General features: G+C 43.0%; 2 protein-coding genes across 3 annotated transcripts in view; one reads left to right on the top strand and one right to left on the bottom strand.

Moving 5' to 3' along the window:
- Positions 1-1,358: 1,358 nt before the first annotated feature.
- Positions 1,359-8,965, bottom strand: dscc1 (DNA replication and sister chromatid cohesion 1). The gene is made up of 9 exons (XM_059567021.1): positions 8,683-8,965; positions 8,362-8,530; positions 8,125-8,259; positions 7,821-7,911; positions 6,993-7,131; positions 6,849-6,901; positions 2,429-2,586; positions 1,691-1,839; positions 1,359-1,558 (listed from the first exon to the last, which is right to left on the bottom strand). The coding sequence occupies exons 1-9, from the start codon at positions 8,850-8,852 to the stop codon at positions 1,447-1,449; spliced, it is 1,176 nt and encodes a 391-aa protein (XP_059423004.1). The 5' UTR covers positions 8,853-8,965; the 3' UTR covers positions 1,359-1,446.
- Positions 8,966-9,975: 1,010 nt separating this feature from the next.
- Positions 9,976-19,125, top strand: part of deptor (DEP domain containing MTOR-interacting protein) — a 43,735-nt gene continuing 34,585 nt past the window's right edge. Inside the window, exons 1-2 of one of the 2 annotated variants that reach the window (XM_059567545.1) lie at positions 9,976-10,289; positions 10,620-10,719. In XM_059567545.1, coding sequence (XP_059423528.1) covers positions 10,634-10,719 — 86 coding nt within the window. In that variant the 5' untranslated portion in view covers positions 9,976-10,289; positions 10,620-10,633. Of the gene's footprint in view, positions 10,290-10,543; positions 10,720-19,125 lie in introns of those variants that run through there. The other variant, XM_059567546.1, reaches the window with a different exon arrangement.

Here is a 19,125-nt window from a genome sequence, read left to right as displayed (position 1 = left end):
AAAGACAAGTTGTGTTGTTTCTCGTTTCTTGTGTCACAGTAATGATCGATCTGCAGGTTGTTTAATGCTGTAACACATCCTGAAGTTTGCCTTTTCTGACTTTTTCAGTATAAAAGTAAATTTAGTAAAAGTAAAGGTTAAAAGGTATAGTTCACCCAAAAATGAAAATTCTGTCATTAATTACTCTTATGTTGTTCCAAACCCTTAAGACCTCCATTCATCTTTTGAACAAAATTAAGATATTTTTGATGAATTCCGAGAGCTCTCTGACCCTCCCATAGAAATCAAGGGTACTACCATGATAAATGTCTAGACACAAAGCAAGGACATTAGGGGTTCAACCGTAATATTACAAATTTACGAGAATACTTTTTTGCGTGAAAAAAACAAAACAAAAAACAAACTTTATTCAACGATTCGTCTCCTCCGCGCCACCCTAAAACCATTTTGGAGAGTATTCACTGAATGCAAACAGCATATTCTTTTCCGTCAACTGTGTCACATAGATTTATTTTCTATGTTGTCTGCGCTTTGATCCAAACAAAAATAACCTATTCACCTGCCGCAAGTGACAGAGAACAGCATACACGGTTTGCATTAAGTGGATATTCTCCAAAATGGTGCTAGGGTGACGCGAAGGTCTTATGGGTGTGGAATGACATGAGGGTGAGTATAATGATAAAATTTTCATTTTTGGGTGAACTAACCTTTTAAATGTCAGGAGTTCCTGTCGGGATGAAAGGAACACAGATTGTGGTTTTATTTTGGTTGGATGTTTATTGTATTTATATTGTCTTATACTACGGGGCTGTTGATCATTTTCTGACCAGTCACAGCTGTTCCATCACTTGTATTGCTCTTTCATAATGGGTAACAGTATAACCAAATTTCAACTCAACTTGTTTCAGTGACAAGTGACCGTTTGATAGATCAATAAAAAAATAATTCACTGAGGAATCCTAGTAGCATGTTTATAGTGGTGTGGTGGAAATTCTAAAATAAAAAGCTATTTTAAAGATTTTTTTTCTTGTTGAGAAGAGAACAGCATAACAGCAGATTATACATGCCTATCAGAAAATTAGCATAGCTGATTGAAACCTTTTAGTTTCCTTTCAACTACAAAGTTAATCAACTTTATTCTCGTTTTCACACTTCTTAGTTCATCTAATTTGCACTGCCCCAAAGTTCTTTTACTTCTCAACTCTAAAACATTGTTTTTCACATTTCTCCTAAATTTTCCTTCTCTGTACTTAAATTAAACCAAAACTTAAAGGGGTCATGTCGTGAGATATTTTGAAAGCGTGCAATATAATTTGAAAATAAAGTAATTTTAAATTTGCAAAAAATAGTATAGCAATAGTATAACAATATTTAATGTTTTTTATATTTCCAATCGAACAACATACAAGGCAGCAACCAATGGGCTTACAGTGATTTGTTTTAAAGTTAAGTTGCAACGGGTCTTCTTGAATTGTAGACCTTCACACCATTTTGCACAGATGAACGTGCATGTTTGGTCAGGAGAGCTCCAGTGGTCTGCTTCTCTCCACAGAGATCTCTGTTTAGGAAACAACAATCAGTTGGGGGTCATGCCTGTAAATTTATTTACTTTTTCTCAAAACTTAATATATGGTCTATGTCAGCAAAACGAAAAAGCAGATTCAAATAGTTCCATTGTCAATATACTTACTGTATGTAGGGTTCAATGTCATCTTGTGTCCATTTTTCTCTCAGGCTGAAGAGGCTGTTGAATCGCTCCAGTGTATCCTCAGGCAGATCTTCTATCCGCAGCAGTGAGATGGTCTCTGGTTTAGAGCTTCGGTCTAACAGAGCTAAACCCTGAATATAACATGAATATAATATTGCATTCTAGGAGTGTGAAATAGTGCCAAAAATATCAATGTTTTCAAAGATTTTGTTGAATTAAATTATATTTTGCTGAGTATGTTTTTGTGCAGGTACCTTGGCTGGTTAAAGCCTGTCAGCTGACCCCTGAAGCTCTTAATATTCTATGTGGTGATTAGTTCACAGCAGTGATGGAAAGGGGCAATATTTACCAACTTACATTTATTTCCAGTGCCATTTTGATCTATATAAGGACAGTTTTATCTATATAAGGCCAAGGTAACACAGAAGCTGCATCAGAAGTGGCATTAATACATTTACAAAACAAGTTTTAAATATGACATTTCTTTTTTCTTTAAATACGAAACTAAAAAGTGCAGTAGGTGGCGGCAAGTTACTGTCTCAATGAGTTAGTTGAGAGAGGGAGTCATTCATTCAAACAGCTCCTTCAAATGGCTGATCCATTCAGGAATGAAGCATGTGACTGTCTTTACTGAATGGGTTATTCAATTAAAAATCATTAGGGCAAAATTGCCTGTGTACATCTTGAATACGATGAACTGGGTTACTAAACTAAACTCACCCGTAGTTGATCAAGTCTAGCGCTCATTCCCTCAGGAACGCTCTGCTGCCAAACCTCCTGGAACTCTGACAGATTGAACTTTACAGCGTTTTGCAAGAGTAGCTGAGCTGTGGCTCTACATACTTTGTCCTCATCCAGTGTATACATCACCTGTTCATCTAAAAGGAATGGATACATACAAACATGTGAAAGGAAAAAAATATCTATTATGTATGGTAACCCTTGTTCCGTGAAGGAGGGAACAGAGACGTCACATCAGATGACTGAACGAATTGGGATCCCTTTCAGTATGTCACTCTCAACGTCACATCGGATGATTGCATTAGGGCTGTCAAAAAGGCTGAAAAGCTAAATTTGAATTTTGTAAATATATTACACAAATAATGCACTTTCTGCATTATGTAATTTTCATCATCAATAGGGCTCGCGGACAGCCGCGCACAGGCAATTTTTGAGACCGCGTGGACTTTGAGCATACAACAGCGCACGCACGAGATGAATGATGAGACAGAAGTGGTATTGCATGTCGAGCTCGTCCGCCTTTTGAAAGCTGTGCGGACGCTGGTTGGTGCAAGATGAAACGGAACGCAGAATGTGAAGTATGCCCGGGCCGGGCCTTAAAGCAGCCTCCTTAACGCACACCTAAAAATTTTTGACATCCCTAGATTGCATCTAGTTGCTGCTGATCACAGCGTGAGTATAAGCAGACAGCAGGTGCACTGCATATTCAGGTTTTCACTAAAGAGCAGAGCCTGTGACCAGAGGCTGCTCAGAGGTGGTACAAGAGCTGTGGTGATGAGACGTGACATCTCCGTTCCCTCCTTCAGGAAACGAGGGTTACCATATGTAACCGAGATGTTTCCTTTCAGTCGGTCACTCTCGATATCACGTTGGATGACCGACAAATTGGGATCCCTACCAAAGGGCCACAGGTACTGCCATAGCTTACCACAAGAAGACCAGCTACTTCTGCTATGGCACTACCCAATCAGTAAGACTGGATAAACCTTGGCACAGGGACGTTGAGAAAGCTCCATCGTTCCCGAAGGGGGTTGCGGAAGCAAAACACATATGAACATTATTCAGGTGCATATGGAAGATTGGAGGTTAATTTTACCCCCTTGGAATGACAGAAGTCTGCCAGGCTCTGAGGCCATACAGAGAACTTTACACATATGGGATCCGAGAGAGGGCCTAGCACCGGACACTCAGCCACGTCTGGCTGCCAAGGGGATGGAGGAGCTCAACAGGGTCTACTGTATGGACTCTCTGGAGCAGTTATAGCAAGCCGACCCGAAGCCAGGGCCACTCAATGCTTCTTCCTTGTTTGAAGGGACGTAGCATCTCAAGGGTTCGGACAGGACAGAGCAAAGCTAGGGCTGGGTTTGCCTCCTCCAGGGGCAGTGCTTGCAGGCTCACAACCTGATCCCTGAAGGTAGTAGTAGTAACCTTGGGCACATAGCTTGGTTGGGACCTCAAGGTTACCTGGGAGTCAGCCAGCCCGAACTCTAGGCACGAATTGTTGACCTAGAGTCAGGTCCCAAAAGGGTATAGAGGGGGGCCGTGGAGGATTTAGCCTTCTCGCAACCCCCCCCCAAGGAACCTGTTGATCTGGTCATGCACCCCTAGTGACTTCCCTTCTAAGGGGGTCATGGTTAGCAGCGACCGAAGCGACACAGACTGTTGAGGATGGAGGGAGACAGCCTTCGCTCAAACCCTTGCTACAAAAAGGACAGCATGGCTCTGATCGGGCATCTTTGGGGGTCTTCTTGTTGAGAAGAACACCACTCAAAAAACAGGTTCCACTAAGGGATGTAAAGAATTAATCGATTAATTGTCTGCAAGAATTTACTCGAATTAAATTAATTGTCGGCTAATTGAACATTGCAAACGTGACACGAGATTCTCGCGGGGGGGCGAGAGACCCAACACTAACTTAAAGAGGCAAAAAAGAAACCAAACATGAGGCGGTCAAAACGGAGTGGAGTGTGGGAGCATTTCAAATTAATCAATGATGACAAAGGTGCCCAAAGTTAACTCTGCTGTACTACGATTAAGTACAACAGCTCTACGAGTTCGCTAAGATATCACCCTCATAACTTGCACGCAGCCGTGTTGCAGGGAGAAAGTCTGTCGCCTTCACAACCTACCTTCATGAGTATGTGACCACAGGAAAGCGGAGGACATTACTCAGAGGATTTGCGGCATGATCGAAAAAGATATGATGCCAGTTAGCAAAACTGATGGTGAGGGATTTCGGGAGTTAATACACTTCATGGAGCAAGGATATAATATCCCTTCTCGACCGACCAGAACTACCCACTTGGAAGCACGCTACAAAAACAAGAAGGCTGAGCTAAAAACACAGTTAGCCGCGGTTAATGTGGCTCTAAAGACGAATTGTTGGAAGGCACTGACTACAGAAATCTACATTACAATCACTTGCCACTACATTGAAAACGACTGGCAGGTAAAGTCAGCAGTCCTTCTCACGGAGAGCCTCTCAGAGAGACATACAGCTGATATAATTTAACTGACAAACTCAACCAGGCTGTGGAGTCATGGGGACTCACTGGGCGTGTAATAGCCTGTGTGTTTTACAACACTCGGAACATTGTCTTTGCAGACAACCCTACAGGAGTCAGTTGGAAATCAGTTTGTTGCTTTGCATATACTTTAAATCTGGCTGTCAATGACGGATTCGCTGCTGCTGGTGTCAACCGAGTAATTGCAGCTGCTGGCAGGTTGGTCAAACATTTCAACCACAGCACACCAGCAACGAAAGTGCTAGAAGCAAAACAAAAACAAATACAGCTACCAGCTCACCGGCTCATTCAGTCCTGTAAAACCAGGTGGAACTCTGTACATGCAGTGTTTGGCAGACTTGTAGAACAGCGATGGGCCGTGTGTGCTGTACTATCAGACTGCTCAGAGACCAAGCTTACAGATGCGAGGACGCTGGAGTTGAGAGATGACTTCTGGCAGCTGATGGAGGACATGGTGCCAGCACTGGAGGCTCTCAAATGTGAAAAGTTACTGTCATGTCTGCAGATACTGAAGTATCCATATCCAACACGTACCCCATCACATTCAGTCTGATCAACACGCATCTCAAGACAGCAGATGGAGACAGCAGCAGAGTGGCGGAAGTCAAATCTAAAGTGCCCACTTCATTGGGTGAACAGCCGAAGGTAAGCTATGGTCATTTTTTAAATAAACTCTTAATTGACATCTCATTTGAGCTATATATACAGACAGAGGTGCAAATGGCACCAACAGAACTACAAGCGTACCCGCAGTGGGGCAGCGAGGAAGAAAACAGGGACCCGGCCTGGGTGTCACATTGGCGGTCATGCCTCCATCTCCATTCCACACATCACCGTAAGGCCAGTCCGGCCAGTGACAGAAGTAGTGTGCCCCCGGCTGCTGCCAGAGGGAACCCTAGAGCTTTTTCGCATTTGGCTCCCAAACTCTGGAATAGCCTTCCTGATAATGTTTTGCATTCAGAGACACTCGCTTGGTTTAAATCTAGATTAAAACGCATCTCTTTCGCCAAGCATTCAAATAATGCATCTCATAATTTTAGACTGCAGTTATATCTGATCAAATGCGCAATATTATTCCTTAGCTTGGGTTAAACTAATTAATTTTACTTAATTGGAACTCCAACACCTGCAGGGACTGACATCCCATGGTAACTAGGAATTACAAAAGCTTCAGTCTGGATCCAGAACACCTGAGAAGAGATGATGTCACCCCCTCAGAGGACCTCAGATGATGCAAACCCTGAAACAACATACAGAACTACCAAATTTTGTTATGAGTGTGACTGCATCATATAATAATTGCTGTTAATAGTGTTCATCATCTTTCACTACGTCTTTAATAGATTTTTCTGAAAATTTCTGGCTACTACTAAATATTGTAGTACTGATGTACTGTAAAGTTACTTTGCAATGATTTGTATCATAAAAAGTGCTATACATACTCTGCCTCTTTGCAGGAAATGGAGTCTGGTTCGCAACTCTCACAATTGGAGAATGACTCGCCTACGAAAGCCACCTCAGTGTACTTAATGCCCAGACACAAGGTAACGATCGTGACCATCACCCGGCGTCAAATAACGACCACATCCAGAAACGCATCTTTAAAAAGACATTCCACCTGCGAATGCCGTTTTAGAAATGCTCTTTTAATGTGTTGAAGCGCACAGGGGAGACGGCTGCCTACAACACACACATGGGGTAGTGCAGCCTGCTGTGTGCGACCCACTTTGGGTGAGTGATGTCAAGAGTGACCAACTGAAAGGGATCCCAATTCATCGGTCATCCAATGTGACGTTGAGAGTGAATGACTGGAAGGCAACAGGGTCCATTATCAATCAAATTTATAATGCACAGTCAGTATAAAAAAAACTAACCTTCATTACTGTAGCGTCTTCCGTAACAGTTCAGACAGTGTTCTATCATGGCACTGATTAAAGAACAAGTAAAATGTAGAGCGTTGATCAATGATCTGCTGTTTTTTTCTATCAATAATTCTCTAATATTTCATCATAACTCACACTGGCTCAAGGGATCCTAGTTCTTCTAGACAAACACTGAGAGGAACTTTGCTGAAAGACCAAGACTCGGAGTCCACCAGCTGGGTCACGTGACCCAGGAGCTTCATCTCATAATCAAAATCCAGGATCCTCCAAAAACCTACAAACACAGGTCTGAGTTTAACAACTCACTTCACCTATAGCGAAAAAAAATATCCTCATAATAGAGGAAGATGCCCTCCTTAAGAATATTATGCATTTATTGATCATTTGAAATACATTTAGAGAATTGGTCATTAACTTTATCTTCCAATATATTCTAATGAATAAACTGAAACATTTGCTTATTTAGTTTTTATAAAACAAAACTGAAAATTATGTAACCATTCGCTACTAATTCTTCAGTAAAAAAATGTCTGATTTCAACAGAAGTACATCTGAAATAATTTAAGTAATATTATATTTATTCTATTAACTTGTCAAATATTTTTTATTAATAGAAAATTGTACATCAGATTATAAAAATAATAGTAATATTCATTAATAAACCGCAACCTTTTTTATAATTAAATATTAATTCTAGAAATAAAATATTTTAAAATATAAAAACTTTAAAATAATGACTAGGTTAAATAATAATAATAATTTTAATAACAATAACATCCAGCAACAACAATTCTCTAGGACCCAATTCTAAAGATCAAATTTAAATGAATTTCTGAATTGACAAATTCCCCCAAAAATTTCACATCCTATACATATTTTCAAAAATATAGAGAATAATACATTGTTTTAGGGGTCACTCTTCCAAATATTTTATTTATACGTAAAAAAACAACATTAGCTCACCGTCAATTTCACAAGCATGGACATTTTGAAGATGCGCCTCGATTTCTTCTCTGCTTGCTTGTATTCTTTCAAGAAGGTCACCCATAGTGTACTAACAAATGAAAAATAAAAACATTTGATGTGACTTTTGGACAAGATGAATAAGCTCAATTACTTTTTTCAAAGCTTTAAAAGTACAAGCACTGTTAACATTTTAGTAATTAAATAAAATAAACATACACCCAACACAACTAATTACACATATTTTGAGTGCAGGCTAATAACTAACGTTACTAATTCTTTCTAAACAGCAGTGCTATATAACCTTCGGTCCTGGCGCCTCCTCTTGCATGCCCACCGCTGGACCATCATATGGATTCTCCATCAGAAGTTTCTTCAGCTTCTTTAACCTTGGCCTCTGCCTTCTCAGCTCCCAGTAACAATTTGAAAGACCCCAAATCTGGAAAATAAAAATATGATTTGACAAATGCACACAATCAGCATTAAACTATTCATCAATACAGGATCAAATTCCATCTTCAGGAATGACTTCTCCTGTGACCTGTGCATGCACGAGTTGAGGAGAGGCTGAGATGTCAGGCAGCTGATCTGGAGTTTTACATCCTGGTAAAAACAGCAGCAGATTTGACGTGTCTGCAATTTTCAAGTCGTAGGTCTTGTCTTCACTGCACAGAACTGCATGCTCGTCTTTATCACCTCTGATTATTAGACTAATGAGAAACACAGACATGACGATGAATGATTCCAAAAGACCATGCACTACAACGTTTTATTTAAAAAAAAAATGCAATTCGTTTCGGGATAAATTAATACTGAGATGGTAAGTTGCTCTTTCAGCTTAAAAGAAAGTTATAATAGCTACCTCTTGCCTGCTTCGATGTGTTTGCAAAGCGTATCTTCCAGCTCCATGAGACAATAATCGCCAGACGATACATTGTCTCCGAAAGAAAGACAGTAAGTGACGGGCTGCAGGTCTTCTTCCTTTACTTTAGCGATTTGTAGTGTGGCTTGAGCCTCTTCTAATGTCCTCATGCTGTCAAAAGTAGTTTTATCCGAGTCGACTCAACATAAAAGCTTTTGCTGTTGTCAGCGCTCAACTTTCCCGCGGTATTTTTGCCGGAAGATAAGGTTGATTGACAGTAGTAAGAGCCAATGAACGTTACACTGTTATAATAGTGTGTAAACGTTACTTGTCCACTAGATGGCGCTTCATGACACGATTTAATTTACTGGCCTGTTCTTTTCTGTTATTGTATTGATGCCCACAAAAATGTGCAGTGCTCTTCACGTCACATGTATCATGTCCTCAAGAGGCGTTTCTGTTTTCTTAAAACATAATGTCCCATATTTTATCTCAAGAATGTTGTCCTTGGTAAACGTACACTTACTTTAGAAAAGCTTTAATTGTGCATTTTTTTGTTGTTGTTGTGGTGAACATGACACCACAGCTGTGGACTGTTTTGTAATTTTTAGTAATAAAATAAAATAAAAAGAAAACAATTAAAGAAACAAATACGTAAGCAATTAAATAAATAAAATCACAACCAAATTATCACACAATAAACACGCAGCATATTAAAATGGTTTATGCTTATCTCACTCACTTTTCATATTTAAAAAGAAATGCAACAATTTATATTCTTATCTCTACATAAATAATTGTAGATTTTTAGATTTCAGAATTGAAAAAAGTATACTAATACACAATTAAAAATATTTTTTATTTGGTTTACATATAAAAATAAAACCATTTACTGTATTTTTATTGTTAATTGTATTTCTCATGCATCTGTTAAATGTTATACAATTAATTTAAAAGCAAAAAAATCCTTATTTTAAAATGCTAAAATATGCAAAGCATTTTGAATTACCACTGTGTATGAAATATGTACTATATAAAATGTATTTCTATTTCTATTTATTAATATATGTATATATGTTAATGTCTTTCACATAACACAACATAAAAAGTGTAAACCCATGTTTTGAAGAAACATCAGCATATTTTGTTGCATTTTAATCTTAGATGAAAACAGGTTTGCTGGGTGTTTAAAGTGAATATTTGGGAGTACAGTCATGGGCTCCAGGCTCCGCCCCTCATGGTGTACTCCCCCTATGAGGATGGTCAAGTTGACTCGCCCTGCAACATGGACAGTACGTAACGTGCTTTCAGTGGAGAATAAACAATAGCGTAAAGAAAACGAAGTCTGTCTTCAGGAATAATCTGCTGTTTGAAGCTTCGGTGTGATTTATTATTATAAGGCTTTGCGGTTCATGCATTTAAACACATGCCTGGATGTAGGCTACTGATGACTGAGGGCACTTCATGGCACACAAAGACTCAAGTTATTTCGAGTGGTTTTGATCTGTGATCAACTAAACAGTGATGCTCTGTAAGTGACATCGCTGCTATTCCTCTCCAAACATCATTTCGGATCAGTCTGACGTTTCTGCATCGAAACAAATAAGGTAAACAATGTTTTCTCCTTGTGTGTTTATTTCGATGTTCTTACATCATGGAGACTGATTTGAATCTTTTGAATAACATTTTGCATGTGTAACCATTTAACATGCCATTGTATTGTTTTCACTCATTTCAATCAACTGGGCAGTTCTTCTACCTTAAATATTAATGCTGTCATAACAGTCATCACGCCTATCCCGATCTGCGATATGAGAGGAGGGCGTGTTCAATACACCCAATACAAACTCAAGCACGCTGTGCGTGTCAGTTCATTTCACCAACAGAGCGTTTTTCTCCTCCGAGCGCTGATTTGTCACGTTTGATTTGATATTCAGCTCGGCTGTCAGAGATGGACGGGATCGGAAACACCATGCAGAAGAAGGCTGCCGAGCTGGAGCGCATGGCCGAAGTCCTCGTTACAGGAGAACAGTTACGGTAGGTGTGGCTTCTTGACACCCCAATTTCACAGACGCGACGCGTCAAAACCAGAAGGCTCTTATTTAAATGAATGGAACTGCAAGCGCGACGTCGCTAAGTTTGTCGCGTCGCCATCAAATGTGACACTGTGGCTATTTAAACAACGAATCCAGAATAGAGTGACATGTGTACATTTTACTTCTTTATTACACATTTGGGATTGAAATATAGGTTTAGTACTTAAAGACGGGCGTTTGGCACAACTATTTGTGACCTTTTTGTGAGCTTTTCATTGGTGTTTGGTTTGTTAGGATATGACAAAATATGGCTGAGATACAACTATTTGAAAATCTGGAATCTGAGGGTGGAAATAAATAAATAAATAAATAAATAAAAATATTTAGAAAATCGCCTTTAAAATTGTCCAAATTAAGCTCTTAGCAAAGCATATTACCAACCAAAAATTTGTTTTGATATATTTACGGTAGGACATTTACAAAATGTCTTCATGGAACATGATCTTTACTTAATATCCTAATGGTTTTTGGCATAAAAGAAAAATCTATAATTTTGACCCATACAATGTATTGTTGGCTATTGCTACAAATATACCCGTACTACTTATGACTGGTTTTGTGCCCCAGGGTCACATTTATTTGTCATTACACAATTTTTCCATTTTATTATTATTATTATTTTTTTCATATTTTATTTATTTTGTAAATGCATGATATAGATATAGAGTGTGAATTATTAATATATGAAAAAAATTGATTAAGGATTCTGACATTCATTTTGTAAAATTCAAATGTGCGTGGATAAATAATTTACAACAAACACTGTACTTCTTCCCGGTGGCATGTGGTGGACTTCTTCAGTCATTTAAATGGTTTAATCAAAAAAGAAAATTTAAGAAGATATTTTGAAGAATGTTGTTAACCAAACAGTTGCCATTGAATTCTAGTATGGAAAAAATATTGAAGTCAGTAGCTACCAACAACTGTTTGATTACCTAATATTTCATATTTCACCAGTTCCAAACCACAATCTTAATAACTAATATTAATTCTGTATTTAATAATTTATACAGTAAGTGATATATAATTGTCCATGAAGACTGGAAGTGGAAAACTCCATATATTCAGGTGTGCAGAATTATTAGGCATATTTTCTTTTACAGTTAAAACGAGCCAAAAAAAGATACAAAATTATTAAATCCCCATGAGAAATATGCAAAACTAATGCAATACAGAAATTGCAAAGACGTGACCATTGGAGAGCAAAATGCTTACTGGGTCAGCGAGGTCAGAAAAAACAAGTGGAGAAGAAAAGACAGGTTAACTGCAAAAAAAATTGCATTTAGGAGCTCATTTTTAGTCAATCCTGCAAAACAGATTTTTCAGGATAGGAGATGGAATAAAAATGTTCTCCTAAAACTCACTGCCAGATTCTGGAAGATCAATTCTTCAAACAGTGGTACAAGAGGATGTGGTGCTGGTCCTTCAAGAGTCACTTACTTAAGGCATTTTTGCAGTTAACAGGTGTCTTTTCTTCTCAACCTGTTTTTTGACCCCGCTGTCCCAGTGAGCATTTTGTAGTCCCAATAGTCATGTCTTGACTTTGCATATACTTTCTGTATTGCATTAGTTTAGAATATTTCTCAATGCAAGGTATCTACCTTAAATCCTCTGTTTTTAAGGATGGCTTTGATCAACACCAGATCGGTGATTAACAAGACTTTTATTTGAAATGACTTGTTCTCTACCCGAAACTTGGATTTTTTATTTCTTACTGAAACCTGGCTCTGTCCAGGTGATCTGAGTCCTTTTTCTGAACTCTTGCCATCTAAATGTTTGTTTTTTAATTCTCCACGCACAACTGGTCAGGGTGGCGGACTTGTATCTATTTATAAAGATCATTTTACCTGTCGTTCAGTGGCGAGTAACTACAGCAGCTTTGAACTTCAACTGTTTGTTTTAGAACTTGGTGATGCCGCTTTTCATAGTGGTTATCTATCGACCACCAAAATCTAATACGAACTTTCTAACGGAGTTTGCTGAGTTCCTGGGCGATGTAACTCCGAAATACGACAAGCTTCTTATACTCGGTGATTTTAATGTTCATATTTGCTGCATGAATGATCATTTAGCTAAGGGGTTTACCCATTTGCTGAACGCCTTTGACTTTTCTATTGGGGTTAATGGTCCCACTCATAAGGATGGCCATACACTTGACTTAGTGCTTTTGCATGGACTTAGTATTTCTGATTTAGAAGTCAGTGAAAATGGGTTTTGTTTACTGTATCATGTTCTACTGCTGCACCTAGTCCCATCTCTTGGCCGCCTTTCTCGGCATATTACTCATACTACTAAAGACTCTTTTTCATCAATTTTTCATGAAGTGATGCCATCTATTGCTTACTTTTCCTGTGATGTTAGTTCCTGTGATGAAGTTGAGGAACTTCTCTCCAGGTTTAACTCCACCTGTTCTAATGTTTTAAATGCTGTGGCTCCTTTAAGGACTTTTCAGTCTAAAACCCGTTCTGAACCGTGGATTGATGATTCTTTTCGTTCTCTCAGACGTAGTTGTAGAAGAGCAGAACGAAAGTGGAAAAAGGACAGGCTTCATGTTTCCTTTGAGATTTTAAAGGACTCTCTTTTTAAATATCAGAAAGCAGTGAAAAAAGCAAAATGTGGACATTCGTCAGATATTATTAACAAAAACTGTTCTAGACCAAAGACTCTTTTTAACATTATTAATGCTACTCTTAATCCACCGGCCTGTCGTTTTTCTGGGGATTCTTCTCTTTCATGTGAAGAATTTTTATTATTTTTCAATGGTAAAATTAGGGATCTCCGGCTGGGGATAACTCCCTCGTTTTGTAATCCATCTAATTCCTCCATCGTCAATACATTTTTTAGTCAGTTTAAACTAATCTCTCTTCCAGATTTGCTGGAAATAGTTGAGCATCTAAAGCCCTCGGGCTCGTCCTTGGACATTATTCCTCCTTTTTTACTTAAGCAAGTTTTTATTGATATCGCTCCATATCTTTTGTTCATCATTAATCGCAGTTTAGAATCTGGCATTATGCCTGACTGTTTAAAGCATGCAGTGGTTTACCCACTGTTTAAAAAACAGAATCTGGACACATCAGTTTTAACAAACTTTAGGCCCATTTCTAATCTGCCTTTTATCTCCAAGATTCTGGAAAAAATTGTGTTTTCACAGCTACAAAATGTTTTATCTGACAATTCAATGTTTGAAAGATTTCAGTCAGGTTTTCGTAAATGCCATTCTACCGAGACTGCACTTTTGAGGGTTCTTAATGATATTTTGATATCATGTGATTCGGGTGATTTTGCAGTCCTGGTGCTCTTGGATTTTTGACGGCTGCTTTCGATACAGTCAATCATGCTGTTCTCATTGAGCGTTTAGAACATTGTGTTGGTTTAAGAGGTGTTGCTCTAGATTAGGGCTGGGCGATATATCGAATATTAGCGATAATATCGGAATAATTTTGACGGCGATGTACAATTTGAATATATCAGGAATATCGAATATTTCAAATTCAAGCATACTTTCCCAAAAGAATGCGCCGAATGTCCAAAAAAGGAACCTGTAACTGCTGACTGCTATATGCCCCTCTACTACGAGAGCTGTAATGATAGCGGTTGCCAGATAACAAGAGTTTAAATCTCCGAGTCAGTGCTCCACTGTTACATTTTCTGCCCGGTGTTTGCTTATTTTAAGCAATCTGGCAACCATGCGCACATGCTCACTCCTCATTGCGGAAGAGCCCCTGACGATAATCTGAAAACGTACTCGGTTACTAAACGTAACCTCGGTTCTCTCTAGAAGAGCGAACGAGTACTGCGTCTTAGCTAAGACGCTACGGGAAAAGTCTCTTTTCACGAAATACTGAAGCAAAAAATTATCCTTAATTTTGTATTTTTGTAAAGCGCATTTGCAGCAGTACACAGCCATAGGCGAGACGGCTCGTTCGCTCATTGGCTTGTTCTGCGGCAACTTCACAGCCTATCGAGCGCAGGCTGATGCAACATCAGACCAATAAGGGCGCTTCGCACCCTTCTTGCCACTTCCCGCCGAAACGGGTGTGGCCCAACCTATAAAAGGTCCTCGAAAAGGCTGACTCACCTGATTTATTTCATCGCCGAAGCGAACCAGAGTGAATCGTACGCACGGCAGAGAACGCAGTACTCGTTCCCTCTTCTAGAGAGAAACGAGGTTACGTTTAGTAACCGAGTACGTTCTCTTACGAGAGCTCTCTCGTACTGCGTCTTAGCTAAGACGCTACGGGAACCCAATGTAAAACGCCGTGCACGCAGGGATCACACACCAACAAACCTGAAGCAACGCCCAGGATTTACAATGCACAGTCACCTGAGGGACTCACAGAGAGTCCAGGACAGAAAGGGGGAAAGCCCTCCGTCCCATATCTAGCAGCATCCGTAGATGCGGCAATATGACATCACACAGCCGAGGCAAGGCCTGACCAATGTGGCAATGCGGGTCTTACGCAATACTGCATATAACAGTCGGCAGCGCATAGCGCTCGTGAACTCAGAATTCCCCTCAGGGCCCTGATTCGTCTATACCGACAGCAGCCTTGCTTGCAAGGCGGGAACCTCCAGGTTATAGAACCTGATAAATGTAGACGGCGAGGCCCAACCTGGCGCCATACATATATCCTGCAAGGAGATCCCAGTAGACCACGCCCACGACGAGGCGACGCCTCTTGTGGAGTGTGCTCTGACGCCCAATGGGCACTGAAGGCCCCTGGAAGCGTAAGCTAACGCTATGGCGTCAACTATCCATCTGGATAGAGTCTGTCTCGAAACAGCCATTCCCTTGGAACGTCCACCGAACGAGACAAATAGCTGCTCCGTCTGCCGAAAGGCAGCAGAGCGAGACACATAAGCTCTTAAAACCCTGACAGGGCAAAGAAGACTCGAGTCTCCATCCTCCCCTGACACCGGCAGGGCAGACAGGGCAATAACCTGAGCCCGAAACGGAGTGTTGAGGGATTTCGGCACATAACCGTGCCTAGGTTTGAGTATGACTCTTGAGTCATTGGGCCCAAACTCCAAGCACGACTGGCTCACCGAGAGCGCGTGCAAATCACCCACACGCTTCACAGAAGCGAGAGCCAACAAGAATACTGTCTTGAACGACAGATGCTGAAGGCCAATCTATTGGATAGGCTCGAAAGGGGGACCCTTCAAGGCCTCCAAAACCGCCGCGAGGTCCCACATAGGGACTGACGGAGGTCTGGGAGGATTCAGCCTCCTAGCTCCTCTGAGGAACCGGATGACTAAATCATTCCTTCCTATTGACTGACCGGACGCCGTTTCAGAAAACGCCGCGATGGCAGCCACATAAACTTTGAGCGTGGATGAGGCTCTGCCCTTATCCAACAGCTCCTGAAGGAAGGAGAGGACCTCCGTCACCGCACAACTAAGGGGTGAATAACCTCGAGCTGTGCACCAGCTGGAGAACACCGACCACTTCGAGGCATACAGACGTTGTGTCGACGGAGCTCTAGCCTGAGTGATGGTATTTAGCACTCCCACTGCGAGATCAGCAGGTAACCGTTGAGTGCCCATACATGGAGGGACCACAACTCCGGTTGAGGGTGCCAAATCGAGCCCCTGGCCTGCGAGAAGAGGTCTCTCCTCAACGGTACCGGCCACGGGGCGACATCTGCTAACTGCATCAAATCTGGGAACCATGATTGGTTCTTCCAAAGAGGTGCTACAAGCAGTATTGAACATCTCGTTTCTCTCACTGGTTCTATCACCTGCGGAAGGAGGGAGACGGGAGGGAACGCATAAAGCGGGCAGCACGGCCATCTCCGTGACAGCGTGCTTTCGTTCTTGGAAAAGAACGTGGGGCAGTGAGCGTTTTCGTGGGACGCAAAGAGGTCCACCTCCGCCATGCTAAATCTCTCCCACAACAGCCGGACTGTTTGCGGGTGTAGAGACCATTCGCCCGTAGGAACATTGCCTCTGGACAGCCTGTCTGGACCCAGATTCTGCAGTCCAGGCACATGCACTGCTCTCAGCGAGCGCACGTTGCGCTGAGCCCAAATCAGGAGGCGTTCCGTCAGCCTGCACAGGTTTCGGGACCCGAGACCGCCCTGGCGATTTTTGTAGGACACTATGGACATGTTGTCCGAACGGACTACGACGTGGTGATCCTTGATATGGGGACAAAAGCGTGTCAGCGCGTTCTCCACTGCCAGCATTTCCAGGCAGTTGATATGATGGAACTTTTCCCGTTCTGACCATAGGCCAAAGGACGGTCTGCCTTCGAGCAGCGCTCCCCATTCCGAAGTGGAGGCGTCCGTCGACACCATTTTCACACTCGGGGAAGTCCCCAGGCTTACACCTGATCGGTACCAGCCGTTCGCTGTCCAAGGTGCTAGAGCCGCAACACAGCTCTGATTGACCTTGAAATGCAGCCGGCCAGACGCCCACGCTCTGTGCGGCACCCGAGCCTTCAGCCAGAACTGCAGGGGGCGCATGCGGAGCAGGTCCAGCCGCAGAACCGGAGATGCTGAGGCCATGAGACCCAGCATCTTTTGACAGTGTTTTAGCGACACGGTCGCGCCGCAGCGGAAAGAACTCGCTGCGCTCTGAATGCCCATCGCGCGCTGTGGTGACAGCCGCGCCGTCATGGAACATGAGTTCAGAACTATACCCAGAAACAGGATCGTCTGACTGGGGTTCAGCGAACTCAGCAGGAGGCGGTGGGCGCGACTGAGAGCTCTGTGGGGCCGGTCTAGAGCGGCTAGCTGCAGAACTGGAGCACTTCGGCAAGAAGTGCTTGAACGCCTGCGAAGCTTTCTGGTCCTCGGCGAATCTCTCCACAAACTCGTTGACGGAAGATCCGAAGAGGCCGGCAGGAGTTAGCGGCGCGTCAAGGAACGCAGCGCGCTCAGACTCCTTGATGTCAGAAAGCGTCAGCCACAAATGCCTCTCAGCCACCGTAGCGGAAGCCATAACCCGTCCCATGGCCTGTGCAGCGGACTTAGTAGCGCGGAGGGAGAGATCTGAAGCACTCCTCAGATCCGCGAGACAGATCGCTTCAGGTCCCATCTCATCCAGCTTGCGGAGAAGATCGCCCTGGAAGATCTGTAGCGTGGCCATAGTGTGTAACGCAGACGCAGCCTGCCCAGCAGCAGAGAATATCCGTGCGAGCAGCGATGATGTCATGCGGCAGGCTTTGGATGGTAACGCCGCCTTAGTCCACCGTCCAGCAGAGGGCGGGCAAAGGTGCGCTGCTATAGCCTGTTCCACCGGCGGAAGTGACAGGTAGCCTCCGTTCTTAGCACCGTCCAGTGTGGAGAATGCTGGCGAAACAGATGAGCGGATTCTCGCCGAGAATGGAGCGTCCCAAGCCTTCGCCACTTCTTCGTGAAGCTCAGGAAGAAAAGGGGCGTGCTTTGAGCTTGAGGAAGAGCGCTCATCCGGAAGATAGCTACCATCCAGCCGGGAATGTGAAGGGGGCGCTGGTGCAGACCACTCGAGGCCGAGGCTCGCCGCGGCCAACGAGAGTACACGCATTAGCTCCTTATCGATATCCCCCCGTCTGCTGAGCCTCTGAGCAGCGGGCGCGAGATCCACGGAGCTCGCCCAACCCTCACTGCCCGAAGCAAGCAGAGAGCACGTGTCTTCTTCCTCCGACGCGGGCCTGAGATCCACTTCCTCAGATGACGCGTCGGCAAGCAGCGGACGCTGAGCATCGGGAAGCGATGCAGGGGAGACCGGCGAAGCGGAGGGAACCGGCGAGCTCGGCCGAGCTGGAGGCGGTTCTGGTAGTCGCTGCGAGCGGCGCTTCTTACGGCGCTGCGGCGCAGCGGATGATGCAGGCTTCGAGAAGGATGCCAGGCGAGTCCTCAGAGTCACCATAGGCATCAACTCGCAATGAGGGCATCCACCGTCAGCGAGTGCGAGCGCTGCATGTTCCTCACCCAGACAGGAGACGCAGATGACGTGACGATCTCCTTCGCTGAGCGGGGCTCTGCACGAGCCGCATGAGGGCATCTTTAAAAAGACGCAGTTCTTTTGTGAATGTGCGTCGCAGGGCGAACACACACACAGGATATAACAGAACAAGGATGTAAAGGATATGGGCGCCGGATAGCGCAGCAGGAACGGCAGTGGAAGGCGGCGATGCCAGCGGCTTCAGGATGGCTCGTCCTGCTGATATGCTCTTCCAGACGGCGCTTACTTCCTCGTGATCCAGCGATGCGTGAGCTTCGCTGAAGAGATGAAAAATCAGGTGAGTCAGCCTTTTCGAGCTCCTTTTATAGGTTGGGCCACACCCGTTTCGGCGGGAAGTGGCAAGAAGGGCGCGAAGCGTCTGATGTTGCATCAGCCTGCGCTCGATAGGCTGTGCAGT

This window comes from Carassius carassius, chromosome 15, assembly GCF_963082965.1.
Source record: "Carassius carassius chromosome 15, fCarCar2.1, whole genome shotgun sequence".
Classification (NCBI taxonomy): Eukaryota; Metazoa; Chordata; class Actinopteri; order Cypriniformes; family Cyprinidae; genus Carassius; species Carassius carassius.
Note: the sequence above shows the minus strand (reverse complement) of the source record. Positions and strands in the feature narration are given on the sequence as shown.

Excerpts from the sequence above, each read along its gene's own strand:
- dscc1 (XM_059567021.1), bottom strand. The coding sequence starts at position 8,852 with ATGAGGACATTAGAAGAGGCTCAAGCCACACTACAAATCGCTAAAGTA. Across the intron at positions 1,840-2,428 it reads CTAGACTTGATCAACTACGG|GGTTTAGCTCTGTTAGACCG; the intron begins GTGAGTTTAGTT and ends TGTTATATTCAG. Across the intron at positions 1,559-1,690 it reads GACATTGAACCCTACATACA|AGATCTCTGTGGAGAGAAGC; the intron begins GTAAGTATATTG and ends TTTCCTAAACAG.